The 24,602-nt window shown below is 47.4% G+C and overlaps 1 protein-coding gene across 1 annotated transcript in view; it reads right to left on the bottom strand.

Annotated features, from left to right (window-relative positions):
- Positions 1 to 19: 19 nt before the first annotated feature.
- DNAJC9 (DnaJ heat shock protein family (Hsp40) member C9) overlaps positions 20 to 24,602 on the bottom strand; it is a 49,287-nt gene continuing 24,704 nt past the window's right edge. The window contains exons 4-5 of the mRNA XM_063961469.1: positions 2,072 to 2,158; positions 20 to 1,984 (exon numbers count right to left, since the gene is read on the bottom strand). Of these exons, the coding sequence (XP_063817539.1) occupies positions 1,865 to 1,984; positions 2,072 to 2,158 (207 nt within the window). The 3' untranslated portion in view covers positions 20 to 1,864. The remainder of the gene's footprint in view (positions 1,985 to 2,071; positions 2,159 to 24,602) is intronic.

The raw sequence follows: 24,602 nt of genomic DNA, 5'->3' as shown, positions 1-24,602 counted from the left end.
AATCTGAAAAAAGTGTTGATTTGGTGTGGAATAAATCTTTATTGAAATGCAATGTACAAACCATACAGAGAACATATTGTAGTCTTACTTGACTGAAGATATTGAGGGACAGCTATGAAAAAACACCTCTGCAGAGAGCAGTGTAGTACAAAAGGTATAGCCCATACGGGATGCGGTCAAGATCCCGCCAGACAGAAACCCGGCGGTCAAAATACCCGACCGGCACAATCCCAACATTATCCCTCTGTGGGTGTCCACGACACCCATAAAGGGAGAGTAAGTTAGTGTGGCGAGCCTGCAAGGGGCTGCGTTGCACTCACCCCCCTGTCGGGATTGTGCCAGTCAGGATCCCGGTGTCTGTATTCCAACTGCCGGAATCCCTTCTGGCGGGATTTTGTACTGATCCCACCCATACCAACCATTTATTAACTATTGTACTATGGTTTCTAAGAGATGTGAAAGTAGACACCTGATTAGCAATTATGAGCCACATCACATTTTCTGCAGTTGTAAGGGAAAGTTTTCAAAAAGTACCAGATAGGTATTTTTATTTTAAAATCTCCAAATTGCAGAAACAGACTAGTTTATAACAATGCGGTTTTATTATCACTTAATATACTTATGTTAAAATAAATAACTTCTATTAAAAAAAAAGGACATTTAGTATGCTGAACAATGAAGACCTACAAGAAATTTACAAATGACTAAATAAAAGGTTGTACCATAACTACTTTCTTTTAGTAACCGTTAAGGGATTCCAAAATGGATGGCATTGGCAGAAATAGGGGGCTATTTAATTAGCCTCAATAAGCTGGCACAAGCCACAGCTTCAGGGATTTTGATTCACCTGCCTCCGGTATGCTAAACCAAATCCCAGAAAACAGACCCTTTTTTGGCCGAAAACAGACATTTCTAGCTAAAACACACAGGTTTCATCACAATCTGCTCACCTATGTGTTTTCAGGAGAATTTTTCCCTCTCCAGGCTACCAAATTGGTCCCCCCCCCCCCCCCAAAAAAAAAAATTAAAACAAAAACAAAAAAAACACACCACAAGTGAGAGATATGAGCAGGGAGGAAAATTGCCAAGATCAATTTTTTTGCACCTAATTGAAATCCCCATAGATTTATGCACCAAATTATTTTTGTTTATGGAAAGTTTTTTTATAAGAACTCAAGGAAGGAGATTTTTTTGGGGCAATATGCCAGTTTACTTTAAATGTTACGAATACTGTGGTAGCATTAAATATGCATGGGTTGTTTTTACAGCAGGTTCTGAAACTACTTTTTCCTAGCTAACAAGAAGCTGCAGTGATGCAGGTTGGTCGGTCCACAGTTTAGCAGAACTTAAATTATGACAAAAAATTCATCTTGGTCAGAATTCTGTCATAGTTGGAGAAATGCGGTAGCTGTAACATTTTGGGGGTGTCGCATTGGCATAGGAAAGAAATACAATACTTTAGAATCTTGGACTAAAACGATCTTAATACATCACTCTACAGTGTGCACTACAGTTAATCCAAGGCCAATGTATTACATATGTATTCCGTTTTATTCTTTACATATGACATAATATTGAAACCATCTATAACCCAAGCACCAGAACACCCTACAGATCTCACGTTTTCCAGTTGTTCTAAATTTGAGTGTTTAGTTTACAGGACATACAAGCATGTGGACTGAAAAATCAAGTTGTCTGTCTGGTGCCTGCACTAATCATCCATAGGCTACATCCAGTATAATATTTTACCACCACAGCAAATAAACAAGACATGATGGAAAAGAGCTATTTGTTCCAATAACAGAAGACAAATTGACATTTATTGTACATTAGAACCACTTCTGGGTTCATGGCCACATAACTTTCACTTTTTTCCTCGCTTAGCTGTGGGCTTTCCTCCTTTTTTGGGTTTATTGATGCAGTACTTTGCTTCCAACTGTGCCATGAAACCATCAAGTTCCTTTTCTCGATCTTTTTGTCTATTCTATAAAAAGATTTAAAAAGTAATTATATATTAATAATATGGAAGGAAATAATACAGCTCCAGAGTTTGAGATGTGATCATTCTTACTTGAATCAAAGCTTTTAAGTCGTTTTCTCCATCACCAAGCCCCCTTTCCTTCATCAATTCTTCAGCTTCTTTAGCTTCTTCATGAGCCTAAAACAGACAATTTACCCAGATTCATTGCAAATTCTGCTTTTAAATTTCATGAAGATCTGCATAACGAAAAAAAATACTCGGATATAATGCAAATAATTTATTTTATTTTTTTTTAAAAACTCTCAAGCCTTCAATTTACTACAAACACTATGGAGTATATGCAATTGCGGTCGAATTCCCGAAATTGTCAAAAAACGGGACTTTCGCCAAAAAAAAAAAAAAATTCGACAATGCAATTCAGTACTTTGTAAAAAAAAAAAAAAAAAAAAAAAAAAAAAAAAAAAATCGGACTTTCAAAATTAGACTTTTTGAAATTCGACATTTGTCAAATTCAACTTTTCTGCAATGGTACAAATGCGGCAATTCGACAAAAGTATATTCAATTGAAGTTTGGAAATTTGACAACAGTGCTTTTTAGACAGTAAATTCGTCATTTTCAATACGCCACACTTTGGTGGGTGAATCTAATAAAAAAAAATGTAAAACATTTTTTTTTTTTTTTTTTTTTTTATTGGTAATAGCATATCTATTTATATTAGAAGGGATTAGGTACTTTGTCTGTCTTTTTGGGAGGCACAAGTATTAATTATATATTTAAAAAAAAATATATATATATTTTTTTTAGATGGAATGGTAAAATCCCGGAAAAAATTGGCGTGGGGTCCCCCCTCCAAAGCATAACCAGCCTCGGGCTCTTCGAGCCGGTCCTGGTTCTAAAAATCCGGGGGAAAAATGGACAGGGGATCCCCGTATTTTTAAAACCAGCACCGGGCTCTGCGCCTGGTGCAAAAAATACGGGGGACAAAAAGAGTAGGGGTCCCCCGTTTTTTTTTTACACCAACATCGGGCTCCACTAGCTGGACAGCTAATGCCACAGCCAGGGGTCACTTTTATACAGCGCCCTGCGGCCGTGGCATTAAATATCCAACTAGTCACCCCTGGCCGGGGTACCCTGGGGGAGTGGGGACCCCTTCAATCAAGGGGTCCCCCCCAGCCACCCAAGGGCGAAGCCCGAGGCTGTCCCCCCCATCCAAGGGCTGCGGATGGGGGTCTGATAGCCTTGGTTTTTCCTGTAGTACTACAAGTCCCAGCAAGCCTCCCCCGCAAGCTGGTACTTGGAGAACCACAAGTACCAGCATGCGGGAGAAAAACGGGCCCGCTGGTGCCTGTAGTACTACTGGAAAAAAAATACCCAAATAAAAACAGGACACACACCTTGAGTGTAAAACTTTATTTCACACCTGCCGACACACATACTTACCTATGTTGACCTGCCGACTGCCACGTCTCCTGATCCGACGATCCGGGGTACCTGTGAATAAAATTGTACTCTCCTCAATCCAGTGTCCAGATATAAATCCTCGTACTTGGCAAAACAAATAAACGAACACCCGACCAAGCCGGACTGAAAGGGGTCCCATGTTTACACATGGAACCCCTTTCCCCGAATGCAGAGACCCCCCCCCGTGACTGCTGTCACAGAAAGGTCTCTTAAGCCAATCAGCGAGCGCAATGTCCTGCTCCGTTATACTCAATGGTGGGAACTTTGCGGGTAACGGTGAGGTCACCCGCAGTCAGCGGCTGACCGCGGGTAACCCCACCGCTGACGGCAAAGTTCCCACCATTGAAAGTAATGGAGGGAGCTGTGCGATGCGCTGTCTGAGCTCACACGCGCATACAGCCAATCAGGTGAGTGCAACGAAGTAGCGCTTCCTGATTGGCTGAAGGGACCTCTGTGACAGCAGTCACGTGGGGTCCCGGCATTCGGGGAAAGGGGTCCCATGTGAAAACATGGGACCCCTTTCAGTCCGCTGGTCCGGGTGTTCGTTTATTTGTTTTGCCAAGTACGAGGATTTATATCTGGACACTGGATTGAGGAGAGTACAATTTTATTCACAGGTACCCCGGATCGTCGGATCAGGAGACGTGGCAGTCGGCGGGTCAACATACGTAAGTATGTGTGTGTCGGCAGGTGTGCAATAAAGTTTTACTCTCAAGGTGTGTGTCTCCTGTTTTTATTTGGGTATTTTTTTTCCAGTAGTACTACAGGTACCAGCGGGCCAGTTTTTCTCCCGCATGCTGGTACTTGTGGTTCTCCAAGTACCAGCTTGCGGGGGAGGCTTGCTGGGACTTGTACTACTACAGGAAAAAACAATATTCTTGACATTTTCTCAAGGCTATCAGCCCCCCATCCGCAGCCCTTGGATTGGGGGGGGGGGGACCACAGCCTCAGGCTTCACCCCTGGCCCTTGGGTGGCTGGGGGGGGGACCCCTTGATTGAAGGGGTCCCCACTCCCCCAGGGTACCCTGGCCAGGGGTGACTAGTTGGATATTTAATGCCACGGCCGCTGTATAAAAGTGACCCCCGGCTGTGGCATTATCTGTCCAGCTAGTGGAGCCCGATGCTGGTGTAAAAAATACGGGGGACCAGCACCAGGCGCAGAGCCCGGTGCTGGTTTTAAAAATACGGGGATCCCCTGTCCATTTTCCCCCCGGATTTTTAGAACCAGGACCAGCTCGAAGAGCCCGAGGCTGGTTATGCTTTGGAGGGGGGACCCCACGCCATTTTTTTTCGTGTTTTTTCCCGTTTTTAAAAATAATCGGAACAAAATCCGTCAAATCGTCCGTTTTTCGTCAGCGGGACTGTCGAATCCGTTTTTTTATTGAATATGGTCAATTTCAGCACCCACTTGCCGAAATTAGACGGTCGAATTGTGTCTTATTAAAAAACGGCCGAAAAATTGCCGCGATTCGCCGCTAATTGCTTATACCCCTATGTACTGACATTTCTTTGCTATCATACCAGGTTTGCATTCAAAAGAGGTCCGGATGACCACTATGTTGTGTGCTAATTGTGTCCAATGTCTTCAGCTGGATCTTTCCATTTGTGGTTGTCTTTGTACTCTAATAACTAGATATCCCACCTACTGTACAGTCTATGTACTATGTATTTCCTGGCTTTTCAGAGTAATCCCATTGAGATGGGGCCTTTCACTTCAAGAATGAAGACATTTTAAACACCTCTAATGCAGTAATAAAGTTGGGTACACGCCTATACAATCCATGGCCGAACACCCATCACTGGGTGAATGGGCCAATGTTTTATAGGTGTGTATTGCAGGACCTTAGCGTTAACCGATAAACTGCTTTTCTCTGACGTCCTAAGTGGATGCTGGGACTCCGTAAGGACCATGGGGATTAGCGGCTCCGCAGGAGACTGGGCACAACTAAAGAAAGCTTTAGGACTACCTGGTGTGCACTGGCTCCTCCCACCAAGACCCTCCTCCAGACCTCAGTTAGATTCTTGTGCCCGGCTGAGCTGGATGCACACTAGGGGCTCTCCTGAGCTCCTAGAAAGAAAGTATATTTAGGTTTTTTATTTTACAGTGAGATCTGCTGGCAACAGACTCACTGCAGCGAGGGACTAAGGGGAGAAGAAGCGAACCTACCTAACAGGTGGTAGTTTGGGCTTCTTAGGCTACTGGACACCAATAGCTCCAGAGGGATCGACCGCAGGACCCGACCTTGGTGTTCGTTCCCGGAGCCGCGCCGCCGTCCCCCTTACAGAGCCAGAAGCATGAAGAGTCCGGAAAATCGGCGGCAGAAGACTTCGGTCTTCACCAAGGTAGCGCACAGCACTGCAGCTGTGCGCCATTGCTCCTCATGTACACCTCACACTCCGGTCACTGATGGGTGCAGGGCGCTGCGGGGGGCGTCCGGAGGGCAATATATGACACCTTGGCTGGCAAATCTACATCATATATAGTCCTAGAGGCTATATAGATGTAAAATTACCCCTGCCAGTATTCCAGAAAAAGCGGGAGAAGGCGGTTGAAAAAGGGGTGGGGCTTCTCCCTCAGCACACTGGCGCCATTTTCTCTTCACAGTGCAGCTGGAAGACAGCTCCCCAGGCTCTCCCCTGTAGTTTTCAGGCTCAAAGGGTTAAAAAGAGAGGGGGGCACTAAATTTAGGCGCAATATATGTATACAAGCAGCTATTTGGGGAAAAATCACTCAGTTATAGTGTTAATCCCTGCATTATATAGCGCTCGTGTGTGCTGGCATACTCTGTCTCCCCAAAGGACTTTGTGGGGTCCTGTCCTCAGTCAGAGCATTCCCTGTGTGTGTGCGGTGTGTCGGTACAGCTGTGTCGACATGTTGGATGAGGAAGGTTACGTGGAGGCGGAGCAGAGGCCGATAAATGGGATGTCGCCCCCTGTGGGGCCGACACCAGAGTGGATGGATAGGTGGAAGGTATTAACCGACAATGTCAACTCCTTACATAAAAGGCTGGATGACGCAACAGCTGTGGGACAGCCGGCTTCTCAGCCCGCGCCTGCCCAGGTGTCTCAAAGGCCATCAGGGGCTCAAAAAAAACACCCGTTACCTCAGATGGCAGACACAGATGTCGACACGGAGTCTGACTCCAGTGGCGACGAGGTTGAGACATATACACAATCCACTAGGAACATCCGTTACATGATCTCGGCAATGAAAAATGTGTTACGCATTTTCTGACATGAACCCAAGTACCACATAAAAGGGGTTTTATTTTTGGGGAGAAAAAGCAGCCAGTGTTTTGTTCCCCCATCAGATGAATGAATGAAGTGTGTAAAGAAGCGTGGTTTCCCCCGATGAGAAACTGGTAATTTCTAAAAAGTTACTGATGGTGTACCCTTTCCCGCCAGAGGATAGGTCACGTTGGGAGATATCCCTTAGGGTGGATAAGGCGCTCACACATTTGTCAAAAAGGTGGCACTGCCGTCTTAGGATACGGCCACCTTGAAGGAACCTGCTGATAAAAAGCAGGAGGCGATCCTGAAGTCTGTATTTACACACTCAGGTTATATACTGAGACCTGCAATTGCCTCAGCATAAATAGGGCTGCTGCAGCGTGGTCTGATACGCTAAGACAGGGATAATATTTTGCCAACATTGAGCATATTTAAGACGTTGTCTTACATATAAAGGATGCACAGAGGGATATTTGCCGGCTGGCATCCAGAATTAATGCAATGTCCATTCTGCCAGGAGGGTATTAGAAACCCGGCAGTGGACAGGTGATGCTGCCTGTAAAAGGCACATGGAGATTCTGCCTTATAAGGGTGAGGAATTGTTTGGGGATGGTCTCTGGGATCTCGTATCCACAGCAACAGCTGGGAAGAAAAAAATGTTACCTCAGGTTTCCTCACAGCCTAAGAAAGCACCGTATTTTCAGGTACAGTCCTTTCGGCTTCAGAAAAGCAAGCGGGTCAAAGGCGCTTCCTTTCTGCACAGAGACAAGGGAAGAAGGAAAAAAGCTGCACAAGCAGCCAGTTCCCAGGATCAAAAATCTTCCCCCGCTTCCTCTGAGTCCACCGCATGAGGCTGGGGCTCCACAGGTGGAAACAGGTGCGGTAGGGGCGCGTCTCGGGAACTTCAGGGACCAGTGGGCTTGCCCACAGGCGGATCTCTAGGTTCTGCAAATAGTATCACAGGGATACAGGCTGGAGTTCGAGGCGACTCCCCCTCGCCGTTACCACACATCAGCCTTGCCGGCTGCCCTTGGAGAAAGGTAGTACTGGCGGCAATTCACAAGCTGTACTTCCAGCAGGTGAAAGCAAGGTACCCCTCCTTCAACAAGGCCGGGGTTACTATTCCAAAATGTTGTGGTACCGAAACCAGACGGTTCGGTGAGACCCATTCTAAAATTGAAAGCCTTGAACACTTATATACGAAGGTTCAAGTTCAAAATGGAATCGCTCAGGGCGATTATTGCAAGCCTGGAGAATTTCATGGTATCACTGGACATCAAGGATGCTTACCTGCATGTCCCTATTTACCCTCTTCACCAGGAGTACCTCAATATTGTGGTACAGGATTGTCATTACCAATTCCAGACGTTGCCGTTGGTCTGTCCCCGGCACCGAGGTATTTACCAAGGTAATGGCCGAAATAATTATCCCGTACTTGGACGATCTCCTTATAAAGGCGAGGTCCAGGGAGCAGTTGTTCGTCGGAGTAGCACTATCTCGGGAAGTGCTACAACAGCACGGCTGGATTCTGAATATTCCAAAGTCGCAGCTGGTTCCTACGACGCGTCTACTGTTCCTAGGTATGGTTCTGGACACAACAGGATAAAAAGGGTTTCTCCCGGAGAAGTCCAAGGAGTTGTCTCTAGACAGAGACCTCCTAATACGTATACAGGTGTCGGTGCATCAATGCACGCGAGCCCTGGGAAAGATGGTAGCTTAAGAAATTCCATTCGCCAGGTCCCATGCAAGGATTTTCCAGTGGGATCTGTTGGACAAGTGGTCCGGGTCGCATCTTCAGATGCATCGGCGGATAACCCTGTCTCCAAGGGTCAGGGTGTCGCTGTTGTGGTGGCTGCAGAGTGCTCATCTTCTAGGGGGCCGCAGATTCGGCATACAGGACTGGGTCCTGGTGACCACGGATGCCAGCCTTAGAGGCTGGGGGGGCAGTCACACAGGGAAGAAACTTCCAAGGCTATGGAAAAGTCAGGAGACTTCCCTACACATAAATATTCTGGAACTGAGGGCCATTTACAATGCCCTAAGTCAGGCTAGACCCCTGCTTCAACACCGGCCGGTGCTGATCCAGTCAGACAGCATCACGGCGGTCGCTCATGTAAACCGGCACAAGAAGCAGGATGGCGATGGCAGAAGCCACAAGGATTCTCCGATGGGCGGAAAATCGTGTGTTAGCACTGTCAGCAGTGTTCATTCCCGGAGTGGACAACTAAGAAACCTCCACCCGGGAGAGTGGGGACTTCATCCAGAAGTCTTCCAAATGATTGTACACCGTTGGGAAAGGCCACAGGTGGACATGATGGCGTCCCGCCTCAACTAAAAGTTACAAAGATATTGCGCCAGGTCAAGGACCCTCAGGCGATAGCTGTGGACGCTCTGGTAACACCGTGGGTGTACCAGTCGGTGTATGTGTTCCCTTCTCTGCCTCTCTTACCCAGGGTAATGAGAATAATAAGAAGGAGAGGAGTAAGAACTATACTCATTGTTCCGGGTTGGCCAAGAAGAGCTTGGTAACCAGAACTCCAAGAAATGATCTCAGAGGACCCATGGCCTCTGCCGCTCAGACAGGACCTGCTGCAGCAGGGGGCCTGTCTGTTCCAAGACGTACCGCGGCTGCGTTGACGGCATGGCGGTTGAACGCCGGATCCTGAAGGAAAAGGGAATTCCGGAGGAAGTTATCCCTACGCTATTTGAAGCTAGGAAAAGTGAACGCAAACCATTATCACCGCATATGGCGGAAATATGTTGCGTACTGTGAGGCCAGGAAGGCCCCAAAGGAGAAATTTCAGCTAGGTCGATTTCTGCACTTCCTACAGTCAGAGGTGACTATGGGCCTAAAATTGGGTTCCATTAAGGTCCAGATTTCGGCTCTATCGATTTTCTTCCAAAATTGAACTGGCTTCACTGCCTGAAGTTCAGACTTTTGTTAAGGGAGTGCTGCATAGTCAGCCCCCCGTTTGTGCCTCCAGTGGCACAGTGGGATCTCAACGTGGTGTTGGATTTCCTGAAGTCGCATTGGGTTGAGCCACTTAAATCCGTGGAGCTATAATACCTCACGTGGAAAGTGGTCATTCTGTGGGCCTTGGCGTCGGCCAGGCGTGTATCAGAATTGGCGGCTTTGTCATACAAGAGCCCTTATCTGTATTTTATATGGATAAGGCGGAATTGAGGACTCGTTCCCAATTCCTTCCTAAGGTGGTATAATTTTTTAATGTGAACCAACCTATTGTGGTGCCTGCGGCTACTTGGGACTTGGAGGATTCCAAGTTACTGGATGTAGTCAGGGCCCTGAAAAGTATATGTTTCCAGGACAGCTGGAGTCAGGAAAACTGATACGCTATTTCTCCTGTATGCACCCAACAAGCTGGGTGCTCCTGCTTCTAAGCAGACGATTGCTCGCTGGATCTGTAGCACGATTCAACTTGCACATTCTGCGGCTGGACTGCCGCACCCTAATTCTGTAAAAGCCCATTCCACGAGAAAAGTGGGCTCTTCTTGGGCGGCTGCCGGAGGGGTCTCGGCTTTACAACTTTGCCGAGCTGTTACTTGGTCGGGTTAAAACATTTTTGTAAGAGTCTACAAGTTTGATACCCTGGCTGAGGAGGACCTAGAGTTTGCTCATTCGGTGCTGCAGAGTCATCCGCACTCTCCCACCCGTTTGGGAGCTTTGGTATAATCCCCATGGTCCTTACAGAGTCCCCAGCATCCACTTAGGACGTCAGAGAAAATAAGATTTTACTCACCGGTAAATCTATTTCTCGTAGTCCGTAGTGGATGCTGGGCGCCCATCCCAAGTGCGGATTGTCTGCAATACTTGTTTATAGTTATTGCCTAACTAAAGGGTTATTGTTGAGCCATCTGTTGAGAGGCTCAGTTATATTTCATACTGTTAACTGGGTATAGTATCACGAGTTATACGGTGTGATTGGTGTGGCTGGTATGAGTCTTACCCGGGATTCAAAATCCTTCCTTATTGTGTCAGCTCTTCCGGGCACAGTATCCTAACCGAGGTCTGGAGGAGGGTCTTGGTGGGAGGAGCCAGTGCACACCAGGTAGTCCTAAAGCTTTCTTTAGTTGTGCCCAGTCTCCTGCGGAGCCACTAATCCCCATGGTCCTTACGGAGTCCCAGCATCCACTACGGACTACGAGAAATAGATTTACCGGTGAGTAAAATCTTATTATAACGCTCATGCAACAGATCAGAAGGTCGCATCTAAAATGCTGTTTAATATTTGTCAGGCCGACCTCCCAATCCCACAGAAGCCTGTACACACTGAGCTATTTCAAGCACAGTGTGTATGGGGCTGCGAGAAAGCAGACTGCATTCCAGAGCATTAACCTGATCAGCAGAGTGATCGTAAAAGTGTGTACCGGCATAAATCTCTGAACACCCCCTTACAATGAAGGCAGTAGGATTGACAGGTTGTCTTGACATCCAAACTCCGGAAGGCTCATTAAAATAATACCACTATAAAATTGTGTAATATCCAAGTACAATACACATACAATAAAAGGTTTTTGTAAATCCCTACACGATTAGTGCATTGTTTAATAAAATAAAAAAATAAAAAATTAGTCTTGTTGATACAAAACCATTTTCCCTGCTTTTAATGGGCACATTTCAATCTGATGACAGTTGAATAGCGCCGGGAATTGGCTCCCAGTGCTATTCAAGAGTAGTATGAGCAGAAATTCGACAAAAGTGCCGGCGCGATGCAGATTTCTGCCCTTAGCTTTGCGGAAATAGTGTTGCGCCGGGCACTTAAGCTGGACAATGCCCGTTTTTCAAAAAAAAAATAAAAATAAATTCTGTTTAGTCCAGGAGAATGAGTATTCTCCGACTTACCGCTGCGCTGTGTAAACTTTCACCGGAGCCAATTCCCGGCGCTATTAAACAGTCATCGAATTGAACCGTGCCCAATGTTTGAAATCCCATGACTATTAATAAAAAAGCAACAGCTATTGGATACTAATAGATTTTTCATGTCATGATCCTTAGCTCATGAGTGTTATACAGCTACAGTAGCTATGGGATAAAAATCACAAACTTTCAACTTAAACCTACCAAAAACCAGGAGGATTTTGAGAATGGACCCATCAGAATCCACATATGGTAAAAATAGGATTTTAATTACCTACCGGTAAATCCTTTTCTCGTAGTCCGTAGAGGATGCTGGGGTCCACATTAGTACCATGGGGTATAGACGGGTCCCATGGGAACTTTAAGAGTTTAATAGTGTGGGCTGGCTCCTCCCTCTATGCCCCTCCCAACAGACTGTCTAGAAAACTGCCTGAGGAGACGGACATACTTCGAGAGAAGGAAATACAGATATTAGTGGTGAGATTCACACCAGCTCACACATAACAGAAGACCAAGCTAACCAGCTTGAATCAAGTCAGCAATGGCTTAACAATATTACTTAACCAAGTAACAACGCAGTACTTAACAAAAGGAACAAGGCAGTACTGAACAAAGTAACAACTGCATGAAAACAAAGCGCTAGGCGGGCGCCCAGCATCCTTCTTTATGGAGAAAAGGATTTACCGGTAGGTAACTCAAATCCTATTTTCTTTTATGTCCCAGAGGATGCTGGGGACTCCATAAGGACCATTATTATATACAATCCCTGCCAGGTTTTTTGTATTTTGAGCGGGACCGAAGCCAGCCGCTGAGGGGGCGGAGCTTGATCCCACAGCACTAACCGGCGCCATTTTCTCCACAGCACGCTGCTAAGCTGGCTCCCCGGACTCTCCCCTGCTGAACACGGTGACAGAGGGCTTTGAAGGGGGGGGGGACCGGGACCCAATTTTGGCGCAATATATATATATATATATATATATATATATATATATATATAAAAATATAGGAGGACACAAGCGCCCAGATGTGTTTTAAATATAAACAAAAAGATGAAGAAGCATGTATATGGGATGATCAGATTTGACTGGATCACTTATCTGGTCTAGGTAGACATTGATCCGTCAGCCATCATTTGGGATTCAGTACATGAAAATAAAGAAACAGCAAAACAGTGTGTACCATTCATAGACCAGTTATTTAACACTGTATGTGAACTGCATTTTTAGGGAACTAGCATATTCCCATTTATAATCAATTGGCAGCCTCAACAGTAGATACATTTGTAAAAAAGACAAATTTAATAAAACATAAATGGCTGAATGACACATACAAGAGTTAAAAACATTATAAGATTTTAAACCTACCGGTAAATCTATTTCTCCTAGTCCGTAGAGGATGCTGGGGACTCCGTAAGGACCATGGGGTATAGACTGGCTCCGCAGGAGATAGGGCACCTAAAAAGAACTTTGACTATGGGTGAGCACTGGCTCCTCCCTCTATGCCCCTCCTCCAGAACTCAGTTAGAGAACGGAGCCCAGAGGAGATGGACAATACAAGGCAGGATTTAGCAATCCAAGGGCAAGATTCATACCAGCCCACACCAATCATACCATGTAACCTCAAACATACATAACCAGTTAACAGTATGAACAAACTACAGTAACAGTCCAAGACCGATGTCAACTGTAACATAACCCTTATGTAAGCAACAACTATATACAAGTCTTGCAGAGTTTCCGTACTGGGACGGGCGCCCAGCATCCTCTACGGACTAGGACAAATAGATTTACCGGTAGGTTTAAAATCTTATTTTCTCTTACGTCCTAGAGGATGCTGGGGACTCCGTAAGGACCATGGGGTTTATACCAAAGCATCCAATCGGGCGGGAGAGTGCATATGACTCTGCAGCACCGACTGAGCAAACGCTAGGTCCTCATCAGCCAGGGTATCAAACTTGTAGAATTTAGCAAAAGTGTTTGACCCCGACCAAGTCGCCGCTCGGCAAAGTTGTAAAGCCGAGACACCTCGGGCAGCCTCCCAAGAAGAGCCCACCTTCCTAGTGGAATGGGCCTTAACCGAATTTGGTACCGGCAATCCAGCTGTAGAGTGAGCCTGCTGAATCGTATTACAGATCCAGCGAGCAATAGTCTGCTTCGAAGCAGGAGCGCCAATCTTATTGGCCGCATACAGGACAAACAGAGCCTCTGTTTTCCTAATTCTAGCCGTCCAGGCTACATAAATTTTTAAGGCCCTGACTACGTCCAGGGATCTCGAATCCTCCAGGTCACTTGTAGCCACAGGCACCACAATAGGTTGATTCATATGGAACGAAGAAACCACTTTAGGCAAAAATTGCGGACGTGTCCTCAATTCAGCTAGATCCACATGAAAAATCAAGTAGGGGCTCTTGTGTGACAAAGCCGCCAATTCTGACACTCGCCTTGCTGATGCTAAGGCCAACAACATGACAACCTTCCAGGTAAGAAATTTCAACTCAACCTTGTTAAGCGGTTCAAACCAGTGTGATTTTAGGAACTGCAACACCACGCTCAGGTCCCATGGTGCCACTGGAGGCACAAAAGGGGGCTGGATGTGCAGCACTCCCTTTACAAACGTCTGGACTTCTGGAAGAGAAGCCAATTTCTTCTGAAAGAAAATCGAGAGGGCCGAAATCTGAACCTTAACAGAGCCTAATTTCAGGCCCATATCCACTCCTGTCTGTAGGAAGTGGAGAAAACGACCCAGATGAAAATCTTCCGTAGGTGCATTCTTGGTCTCACACCAAGACACATACTTTCGCCAGATACGGTGATAATGTTTTATCGTCACCTCCTTCCTAGCCTTTATTAACGTAGGGATGACCTCTTCCGGAATCCCCTTTTTCGCTAGGATTCAGCGCTCAATCGCCATGCCATCAAACGTAACCGCGGTAAGTCTTGAAATACACAGGGCCCCTGCTGCAACAGGTCTTCCCTGAGAGGAAGAAGCCAGGGATCTCCTGTGAGCATCTCTTGTAGATCCGAGTACAAGGCCCTTCGAGGCCAGTCTGGGACAACGAGTATCGTTCGTACTCCTCTTCGTCTTATGATCCTCAACACTTTTGTGATGAGAGGAAGAGGAGGAAACAAGTAGACCGATTTGAACACCCACGGTATTACCAGAGGGTCCCGAGACCTGGCGCAGTACCTCTGAAGTTTTTTGTTGAGGCGTGACGCCATCATGTCTATTTGAGGAGTTCCCCAAAGACGTGTTACTTCTGCAAAGACTTCTTGATGAAGTCCCCACTCTCCTGGATGGAGATAGTGTCTGCTGGGGAAGTCTGCTTCCCAGTTGTCCACTCCCGGAATGAAGACAGCTGACAGAGCGCTTACAAGATTTTCCGCCCAGCGAAGGATCCTTGTGGCTTCCGCCATCGCGACTCTGCTTTTTGTCCCACCTTGTCTTCTGCCTTCTCATACTCGCCCGGCTTCTATCTTCGGCATCTGTGAGGAGGACGGCGGCGCGGCTCCGGGACGAACCCCAGGTGAGACCTGTGTTCCGACTCCCTCTGGAGCTAATGGTGTCCAGTAGCCTTAGAAGCAGTGCCCAACTTGACAAGCCAGCTCTGCTGCTCTCTCCTCGGTCCCACGATGCAGGGAGCCCGTTGCCAACAGGACTCCCTGAAAATAAAAAAACCTAACAAAATTATTTTTCCACAGAAAACTCTGGAGAGCTCTCTGCAGTGCACCCAGTCTCCTCTGGGCACAAGATCTAACTGAGGTCTGGAGGAGGGGCATAGAGGGAGGAGCCAGTGCACACCCATAGTTAAAGTTCTTTTTAGGTGCCCTATCTCCTGCGGAGCCCATCTATACCCCATGGTCCTTACAGAGTCCCCAGCATCCTCTAGGACGTAAGAGAAATAGAGCTTATCTGTCCATATGAGAGGTATCAGCAAAGCATCCCATATAGGAGGTATCAGCAAAATGCTCAACGCGTTTCGTCAGTCAGTATCTGGTTTACAGCTCACCTGCCAACAGACTACTGGCTTTCGAAACATTTTGCTGATACCTCCTATATGGGACGCTTTGTCGATACCTCTCATATGGACAGATAAGCTCTATATGTTTTTAACTCTTGTATGTGTGTCATTCAGCCATTTCTATGTTATTTTATTAAATGTATGTCTTTTTAAAAATGTATCTACTGCTGAGGCTGCCAATTGATTATAAATGGGAATATGCTAGTTCCCTAAAAATGCAGTTCACATACAGACAGTGTTAAATAACTTGTCTATGAATGGTACACACTATGTTTTGCCGTTTTATTTTCATGTACTGAATCCCAAATGATGGCTGACAGATCAATGTCTACCTAGACCAGATAAGTGATCCAGTCAAATCTTATCCCATATACCTGCTTCTTCACCTTTTGTATATATTTAAAAACACATCTGGGCGCTTGTGTCCTATTTCCTATATCCACTGCATGTGTCTAACAAACACACAGTTTTCTTTTTCACAAGCTGCCACTCATGAAAAATATGAGGAGTGTTATTTTAGCTTCAGGTGTATACACGTGTTAATTTAAGTATAGTACCACGAATAGTACCTTAGCGCCGGTTCCTCTGTATTGTATAATATATCTATCTGGGAATTGGGTTTCCAGGGTCATTGGCACTGGGTGTGTGCTGGCATACTCTCCGTCTCTCCAACGGGCCTTGTTGGGGACCCGTCTCCAGATTATACATTTCCCTGAGTGTGTGGGGTGTCGGTACGTGTGTGTCGGCATGTCTGAAGCAGAAGGCTCATCTAGGGAGGAGGTGGAGCAAATGTGTGGTGTCTCTGTTGGCAACGCAGACACCCGTTTGGGTGGATATGTGGAATGTTTTAAAATGCAAATGTGAATTTATTACACAAAAGGTTGGACAAAGCGGAGGCCAGGGAAAGTACAGGGAGTCAATCCCTGCCTTTCACTATGTCACAGGGCCCTTCTGGGTCTCAGAAGCACCCACTATCCCAAGTAGTAGACACTGATACCGACACGGATTCGGACGCCAGTGTCGACTACGATGATGCGAGGTTGCAGCCAAAATTGGCAAAAAGTATTCATTATATGATTATTGCAATAAAAGATGTGTTGCATATCACAGACGACCCCTCTGTACCTGACACGAGGGTCCACATGTTTAAAGAAAAGAAACCCGATGTTACTTTCTCCCCTTCACATGAGCTAAATGAGTTGTTTGAAAGGGCTTGGGAAACTCCAGACAAGAAACTGCAGATTCCCAAAAGGATTCTTATGGCGTATCCTTTCCCGGCTAAGGACAGGATACGGTGGGAATCCTCCCCCATGGTGGACAAAGCATTGACGCGCTTATCCAAAAAGGTGGCGCTGCCGACTCAAGATACCGCAACCCTCAAGGATCCTGCTGATCGCAGGCAGGAGACTACCTGGACGTCGATTTACATGCATACTGGTACATTACTCAGACCAGCAATAGCGTCGGCTTGGGTTTGTAGCGCTGTAGCAGCGTGGACAGATACCTTGTCTGCTGAAATTGAGACACTGGATAAGGATACCATTTTATTGACCTTGGGTCATATTAAGGATGCTGTCCTATATATCTATCTATTTATGTATGAGAGATGCTCAGAGAGACGTTGGCCTACTGGGTTCCAGAGCCTACGCCATGGCGATTTCTGCTAGGCGAGCCCTGTGGACCCGCCAATGGACGGGTGATGCCGACTCAAAGAGGCATATGGAGGTTTTGCCTTACAAGGGTGAGAACTTATTTGGGGGAAGGTCTCACAGATCTGGTTTCTACAGCTACTGCAGGTAAATCCACCTTTTTACCTTATGTTTCCTCACAGCTAAAGAAAACGCCACATTATCAGATGCAGACCTTTCGGTCGCATAAATCCATAGAGAGTACGGGGTTCTTCCTTTCCCGCCAGAGGTAAGGGTTGAGGGAAAAAGCTGCCAACTACAGCTAGTTCCCAGGAGCAGAAGTCCTCCCTGGCTTCTACAAAATCCACCGCATGACGCTGGGGCTCCGCTGAGGGAGTCCGCCCCAGTGGGGGCACGTCTTCGACTTTTCAGCCACGTCTGGGTTCAATCACAGGTGGATCCCTGGGCAATAGACATTGTTTCCCAGGGTTACAAGCTGGAATTCGAAGAGGTGCCTCCTCGACGGTTTTTCAAATCGGCCCTACCAGCTTCTTCCCCAGAGAGGGAGGTAGTTTTAAATGCAATTCAAAAACTGTGTCTTCAACAAGTGGTGGTCAAAGTTCCCCTGCTTCAACAGGAGACTGGGTACTACTCAACCCTGCTTGTGGTCCCGAAACCGGACGGTTCGGCCAGACCCATTCTGAATTTAAAATCCTTAAACCTATACTTGAAAAGGTTCAAATTCAAGATGGAATCGATCAGAGCGGTCATCGCCAGCCTGGAGGGGGGGGGGGGGGGGGGGGGAGATTATATGGTGTCCCTGGACATAAAAGATACATCTCTTCATGTCCCCATATATCCTCATCAGGCGTTCCTGAGATTTGCTGTACATGACTGTCATTACCAATTTCAGACGTTGCCGTTTGGGCTTTCCACGGCCCCGAGGATTTTCACCAAAATAATGGCAGAAATGATGGTGCTCCTGCGTACTTGGACGATCTCCTGATAAAAGAGAGATCGAGAGAACAGTTGCTGAACAGCATATCACTCTCCCTGAGGGTGTTGCAGCAGCACAGCTGGATTCTCAATCTACCAAAGTCACAGTTGGTTCCAACAACCCGATTGCCTGATTCTGGACACAGGAACAAAAAAGGGTTTTTCTCCCGCTGGAAAAAGGCCCAGGAACTCCAGAACTTGGTCAGGGACCTGTTAAAGCCAAAAAGGGTGTCGGTCCATCAATGCACTCGAGTTCTGGGAAAGATGGTGGCGTCTTACGAGGCCATTCCCTACGGCAGGTTCCATGTGAGGACATTTCAGTGGGACCTTCTGGACAAGTGGTCCGGGTCACATCTACAGATTCATCAGATAATCAGCCTGTCCCCCAGGGCCAGGGTCTCTCTCTCTCGTGGTGGCTGCAGAGTGCTCACCTTCTAGAGGGTCGCAAGTTTGGCATTCAAGACTGGGTTCTGGGGACCACGGACGCGAGCCTCAGAGGATGGGGAGCAGTCACCCAGGGAAGAAACTTCCAGGGACTGTGGTCAAGCCAGGAGGCTTGTCTACACATAAACGTACTGGAATTGAGGGCCATATACAACGGCCTGCGTCAAGCGGAGAATGTTCTTCGCGACTTACCGGTTCTGATTCAGTCAGACAACGTCACAGCAGTGGCTCATGTAAACTGCCAAGGCGGAACAAAGAGCAGAGTGGCAATGGCAGAAGCCACCAGAATTCTTCGCTGGGCGGAAAATTATGTAAGCGCTCTGACAGCAGTCTTCATTCCGGGAGTGGACAACTGGGAAGCAGACTTCCTCAGCAGACACGATCTCCATCCAGGAGAGTGGGGACTTCATCAAGACGTCTTTACAGAGATTGCAAGTCAGTGGGGACTGCCTCAAACAGACATGAAGGTGTCACGCCTCAACAAGAAGCTTCCGAGGTATTGTGCAAGGTCAAGGGACCCTCAGGCGGCAACTGTGGACGCCCTGGTGACACCGTGGGTGTTTCAGTCGGTCTATGTGTTCCCTCCTCTTCCTCTCAAAAAATAAGATTTTAAACCTACCGGTAAATCTTTTTCTCATAGTCCGTAGAGGATGCTGGGGACTCCTTAAGGACCATGGGGATAGACTGGCTCCGCAGGAGACATGGGCACTTTAAGAAAGACTTTGACTCTGGGTGTGCACTGGCTCCTCCCTCTATGCCCCTCCTCCAGACCTCAGAGAAACTGTGCCCAGAGGAGACGGACAGTACAAGGAAAGGATTTTTGTAATCCAAGGGCAAGATTCATACCAGCCACACCAATCACACCGTATAACTTGTGATATACTATCTAGTTAACAGTATGAACATATCGGCCCAAAACCAATGAAACCATAACATAACCCTTATGTAAGCAATAACTATATACAAGTCTTGAAGAAGTAGTCCGCACTTGGGACGGGCGCCCAGCATCCTCTACGGACTACTAGAAAAAGATTTACCGGTAGGTTTAAAATCTTATTTTCTCTAACGTCCTAGAGGATGCTGGGACTCCGTAAGGACCATGGGGATTATACCAAAGCTCCCAAACAGGGGGGTGAGTGCGGATGACTCTGCAGCACCGATTGAGCAAACAGGAGGTCCTCCTCAGCCAGGGTATCAAACTTATAGAACTTTGCAAAGGTGTTTTACCCCGACCAAGTAGCAGCTCGGCACAGCTGTAGTGCCGAGACCCCTCGGGCAGCCGCCCAAGACGAGCCCACCTTCCTAGTGGAATGGGCCTTAGCCGATTTCAGTAACGGCAATCCTGCCATAGAATGCGCCTGCTAAATAGTGTTACAGATCCAGCGAGCAATAGTCTGCTTTGAAGCAGGGCCGCCAACCTTGTTGGCTGCATACAGGACAAACAGTGCTTCTGTTCTTCTGATCCTAGCCGTTCTGGCCACGTAAATTTTCAAAGCCCTGACCACATCAAGGGACTCTGAATCCTCCAAGTCACGTGTAGCCACAGGCACGACAATAGGTTGGTTCATATGAAAGGATGAGGCCACCTTAGGTAGGAATTGAGGACAGGTCCGCAACTCCGCTCTATCCATATGGAAAACAAGATGGCGGCTTTATCACATAAAAGCCCCTAATTCCGAAACTCGCCTAGCCGAAGCCAAGGCTAACATGACCACCTTCAAAGTGAGATATTTCAACTCCACCGTTTTAAGTGGTTCAAACCAATGTGACTTAAGGAAACTTAACACCACGTTAAGGTCCCAAGGCGCCACTGGAGGTACAAAAGGAGGCTGAATATGCAGTACTCCCTTCACAAAAGTCTGTACTTCAGGTAAAGAGGCCAATTCCTTTTGAAAGAAAATGGATAGGGCCGAAATCTGAACCTTAATAGATCCTAATTTTAGGCCCAAATTCACTCCAGTTGTAGGAAGTGAAGAAAACGGCCTAGATGGAATTCTTCCGTAGGAGCATTCCTTGCCTCACACCAAGAAACATTTTCGCCATATTCGGTGATGATGTTTAGACGTCACGTCCTTCCTAGCCTTTATTAGCGTAGGAATGACCTAATCCGGAATACCTTTTTCCGCTAGGATCCGGCGTTCAACCGCCCTGCCGTCAAACGCAGCCGCGGTAAGTCTTGGAACAGACAGGGACCTTGTTGTAACAGGTCCTGCCTTAGAGGAAGAGGCCACGGATCTTCTGTGAGCATTTCTTGCAGATCTGGATACCAGGTCCTTCTGGAACAATGAGAATTGTTCTCACTCCTCTTTCTTATTATCCTCAACACCTTGGGTATGAGAGGAAGAGGAGGAAACACAGACTGGAACACCCACGGTGTCACTAGGGCGTCCACAGCTACCGCCTGAGGGTCTCTTGACCTGGCGCAATACCTTTGTAGCTTTTTGTCGAGACGGGATGCCATCATGTCTATTTGGGGTAGTCCCCACCGACTCGCAATCTGCGCGAAGACTTCCTGATGAAGTCCCCACTCTCCCGTGTGCAGATAGTGTCTGCTGAGGAAGTCTGCTTCCCAGTTGTCCACTCCCGGAATGAACACTGCTGACAGAGCGCTTACATAATTCTCCGCCCAGCGAAGAATTCTGGTGGCTTCCGCCATTGCCACTCTGCTCCTTGTGTTGCCTTAGCGGTTTACATGAGCTACTGCGGTGATGTCTGACTGGATCAGAACTGGTCGATTGCGAAGTAAGATCTCCGCTTGACGTAGGGCGTTGTATATGGCCCTTAGTTCCAGGATGTTGATGTGAAGACAAGTCTCTTGACTTGACCAAAGTCCTTGGAAATTTCTTCCCTGTGTGACTGCTCCCCAACCTCGGAGGCTCGCGTCCGTGGTCACCAGGATCCAGTCCTGAATGCCGAACCTGCGGCCCTCTAGAAGGCGAGCACTGTTTAGCCACCACAGGAGAGATACTCTGGCCCTGGGGGACAGGGTGATCCGCTGATGCAATTGCAGATGCGACCCGGACCATTTGTCCAACAGGTCCCATTTGAAGGTCCTTGCATGGAATCTGCCGTATGGAATGCCTTCGTATGTTGACACCATCTTTCCCAGAACTTGAGTGCAATGATGTACGGACACTTGTTTTGGTTTCAACAGGTTCATGACTAGAGTCATGAGTTCCTGCGCTTTTTCCGTCGGAAGAAAAACCCTTTTCTGGTCTGTGTCCAGAATCATGCCCAAGAAGGGCAGACGAGTTGTAGGATTCAGCTGCGACTTTGGAATATTGAGAATCCAGCCGTGTCGCTGTAACACATTCAGTGAAAGTGATACGCTGTTCAGCAACTTCTCCCGTGATCTCGCTTTTATGAGGAGATCGTTCAAGTATGGGATAATTGTGACACCCTGCTTGCGCAGGAGCACCATCATTTCCGCCATTACCTTGGTGAAAATTCTCGGGGCCGTGGAAAGCCCAAACGGCAACGTCTGAAATTGGTAATGACAATCCTGTATCGCAAATCTCAGGTACGCCTGATGAGGATATATGGGGACATGCAGGTTTTATGTCCAGAGATACCAAAAAATCTCCCCCTTCTAGGCTGGCGATGACCGCCCTGAGAGATTTTATTTTGAACTTGAACCGTTTTAAGTAAAGGTTCAGGGATTTTAAATTTAAAATGGGTCTGATCGAACCGTCCTGTTTCGGAACCACAAACAGTTTAGTACCCCTGCCCTCTTTGAAGCAGGGGAACCTCTACCACCACTTAAAGACAATTTGTGAATCGCATGTAACACTATCTCCCTTTCCAGGGGTTGTTTCGGTAGGGCCGATTTGAAAAACCAGCGAGGAGGCACTTCGAATTCCAGCTTGTAACCCTGGGAAACTATTTCTATTGCCCATGGATCCACCTGTGAGTGAACCCAGATGTGGCTGAACAGTCGAAGACGTGCTCCCACAGGAGCCGACTCCATCAGGGGAGCCCCAGCGTCATGCGGTGGATTTTGCAGAGGCCGGGGAGGACTTCTGTTCCTGGGAACTAACTGTGTTATGCAGCTTTTTCCCTCTGCCCTTACCTCTGGCAAGAAAGGACGATCCACGTGCTCTCTTGCTTTTATTGGAACAAAAGGACTGCATTTGATAATGAGGCGCTTTCTTAGATTGGGAGGGAATATATGGCAAAAAATTTGATTTACCTGCCGTAGTGACGAGGTCAGAGAGTCCCTCTCCAAACAATTCCTCACCCTTGTAAGGCAACAACTCCATATGTCTCTTGGAGTCGTCATCACCAGTCCACTGTCAGGTCCATAAGACACGCCTACCAGAAATAGACATAGCGTTTATCCTGGAACCCAGTAAACTAATGTCTCTTTGAGCAGCCCTCATATACAAGACCGCATCTTTTATATGCCCTAGGGTCAATAAAATGGTATCCTTATCAAAAGTCTCAATATCCATTGATAAGGAATCTGTCCATGCTGCTACAGCACTACAAACCCAGGCCGACGCAATAGCCGGTCTGAGTAACGTACCAGAATGTGTGTAAATGGACTTCAGGGTAACCTCCTGCTTGCGGTCAACAGGATCCTTGAGGGTAGCCGTATCTTGGTATGGAAGCGCTATCTTTTTTGATAAGCGCGTCAAGGCCTTGTCCACCCTAGGGGAGGATTCCCACCGTATCCTGTCCTGCGACGGGAAAGGGTACGCTGATAGGATCCTTTTGGGAATCTGCAGTTTTTTGTCTGGAGTTTCCCACGCTTTTTCACATACTTCGTTCAGCTCATGTGAGGAGGGAAAGGAGACCTCAGGTTTCTTTATATATGTGTACCCTCGTGTCAGGGACAGGGGGTTCCTCAGTGATATGCAACACATCTTTTATTGCGATAATCATATCGAATACCTTTAGCCACCTTTGGCTGTAATTTTGTATCATCGTAATAGACACTGGAGTCTGAATCCGTGTCGGTACCCGTGTCAACTATTTGGGATAGTGGGCGCTTCTGAGACCCCGAAGGTCCCGGCGACATAGGGACAGGCATGGGTTGACTCCCTGACTGTGCCCCAGCTTCGGCTTGGTCTAGCCTTTTGTGCAATAAATTAACATTTGCACTTAAAACATTCCACATATCCATCCAGTCCGGCGTCGGCACCACCGACGGAGACCTAACATTCATAAACTCCCCCTCCTCCTTAGGTGAGCACTCAACCTCAGACATGTCGACACCACACATACACAGGGAAGCTCTTTTCTGAAGACAGGTTCCCCACCAGGCCCTTTGGAGGGGAGGGAGAGGGGGGGGGGGGGGGGGGGGGGGGAAAGAGAGAAAGAGAAAGAATGCCAGCACACACCCCAGCGCTATATGACCCAGGAATAACAGTAAATTAATGTTTACCCAGCAGCGCTGTTTTATGCATCTGCACCAATTATGTGCCCCCCCTCTACTTTAAAACCCTCTGTCAAGCAGGGGAGAGTCCGGAGAGCTTCCTCTCAGCGGTGCTGTGGAGAAAAACGGCGCTGGTGAGTGCTGAGGGAGAAGCCCCGGCCCCTCGGCGGCGGGCTTCTGTCCCGCTCAATTTTTTCAATAAATGGCCAGGGCTCTCTTTATACATGTACAGTGCCCAGCTGTACATGTATATATACATCTGTGCCATAAGAGGTTTACATTGCTGCCCAGGGCGCCACCCCTGCGCACTGCACCCTTACAGTGACTGGAGTGTGTTAGGTGAAGGGGAGCAATGGCGCACAGCTGCAGTGCTGTGCGTTACCTCAGTGAACATCCAAGTGTCTTCTGCCGCCTCAGATGGGTCTTTTCCTCACATACTCACCCGGCTTCTTCCTTCCGGCTCTGCGAGGACGACGGCGGCGCGGCTCTGGGACGGATGGCGAGGGTGAGACCGGCGTACCGATCCCTCTGGAGCTAATGGTGTCCAGTAGCCTAAGAAACAGAGCCCTGAACTCAGAGAAGTGGGTCT

The sequence above is a fragment of the Pseudophryne corroboree genome, chromosome 3, assembly GCF_028390025.1.
Source record: "Pseudophryne corroboree isolate aPseCor3 chromosome 3, aPseCor3.hap2, whole genome shotgun sequence".
Taxonomy (NCBI): Eukaryota; Metazoa; Chordata; class Amphibia; order Anura; family Myobatrachidae; genus Pseudophryne; species Pseudophryne corroboree.
This window is presented reverse-complemented; position numbering and strand designations above follow the sequence as displayed.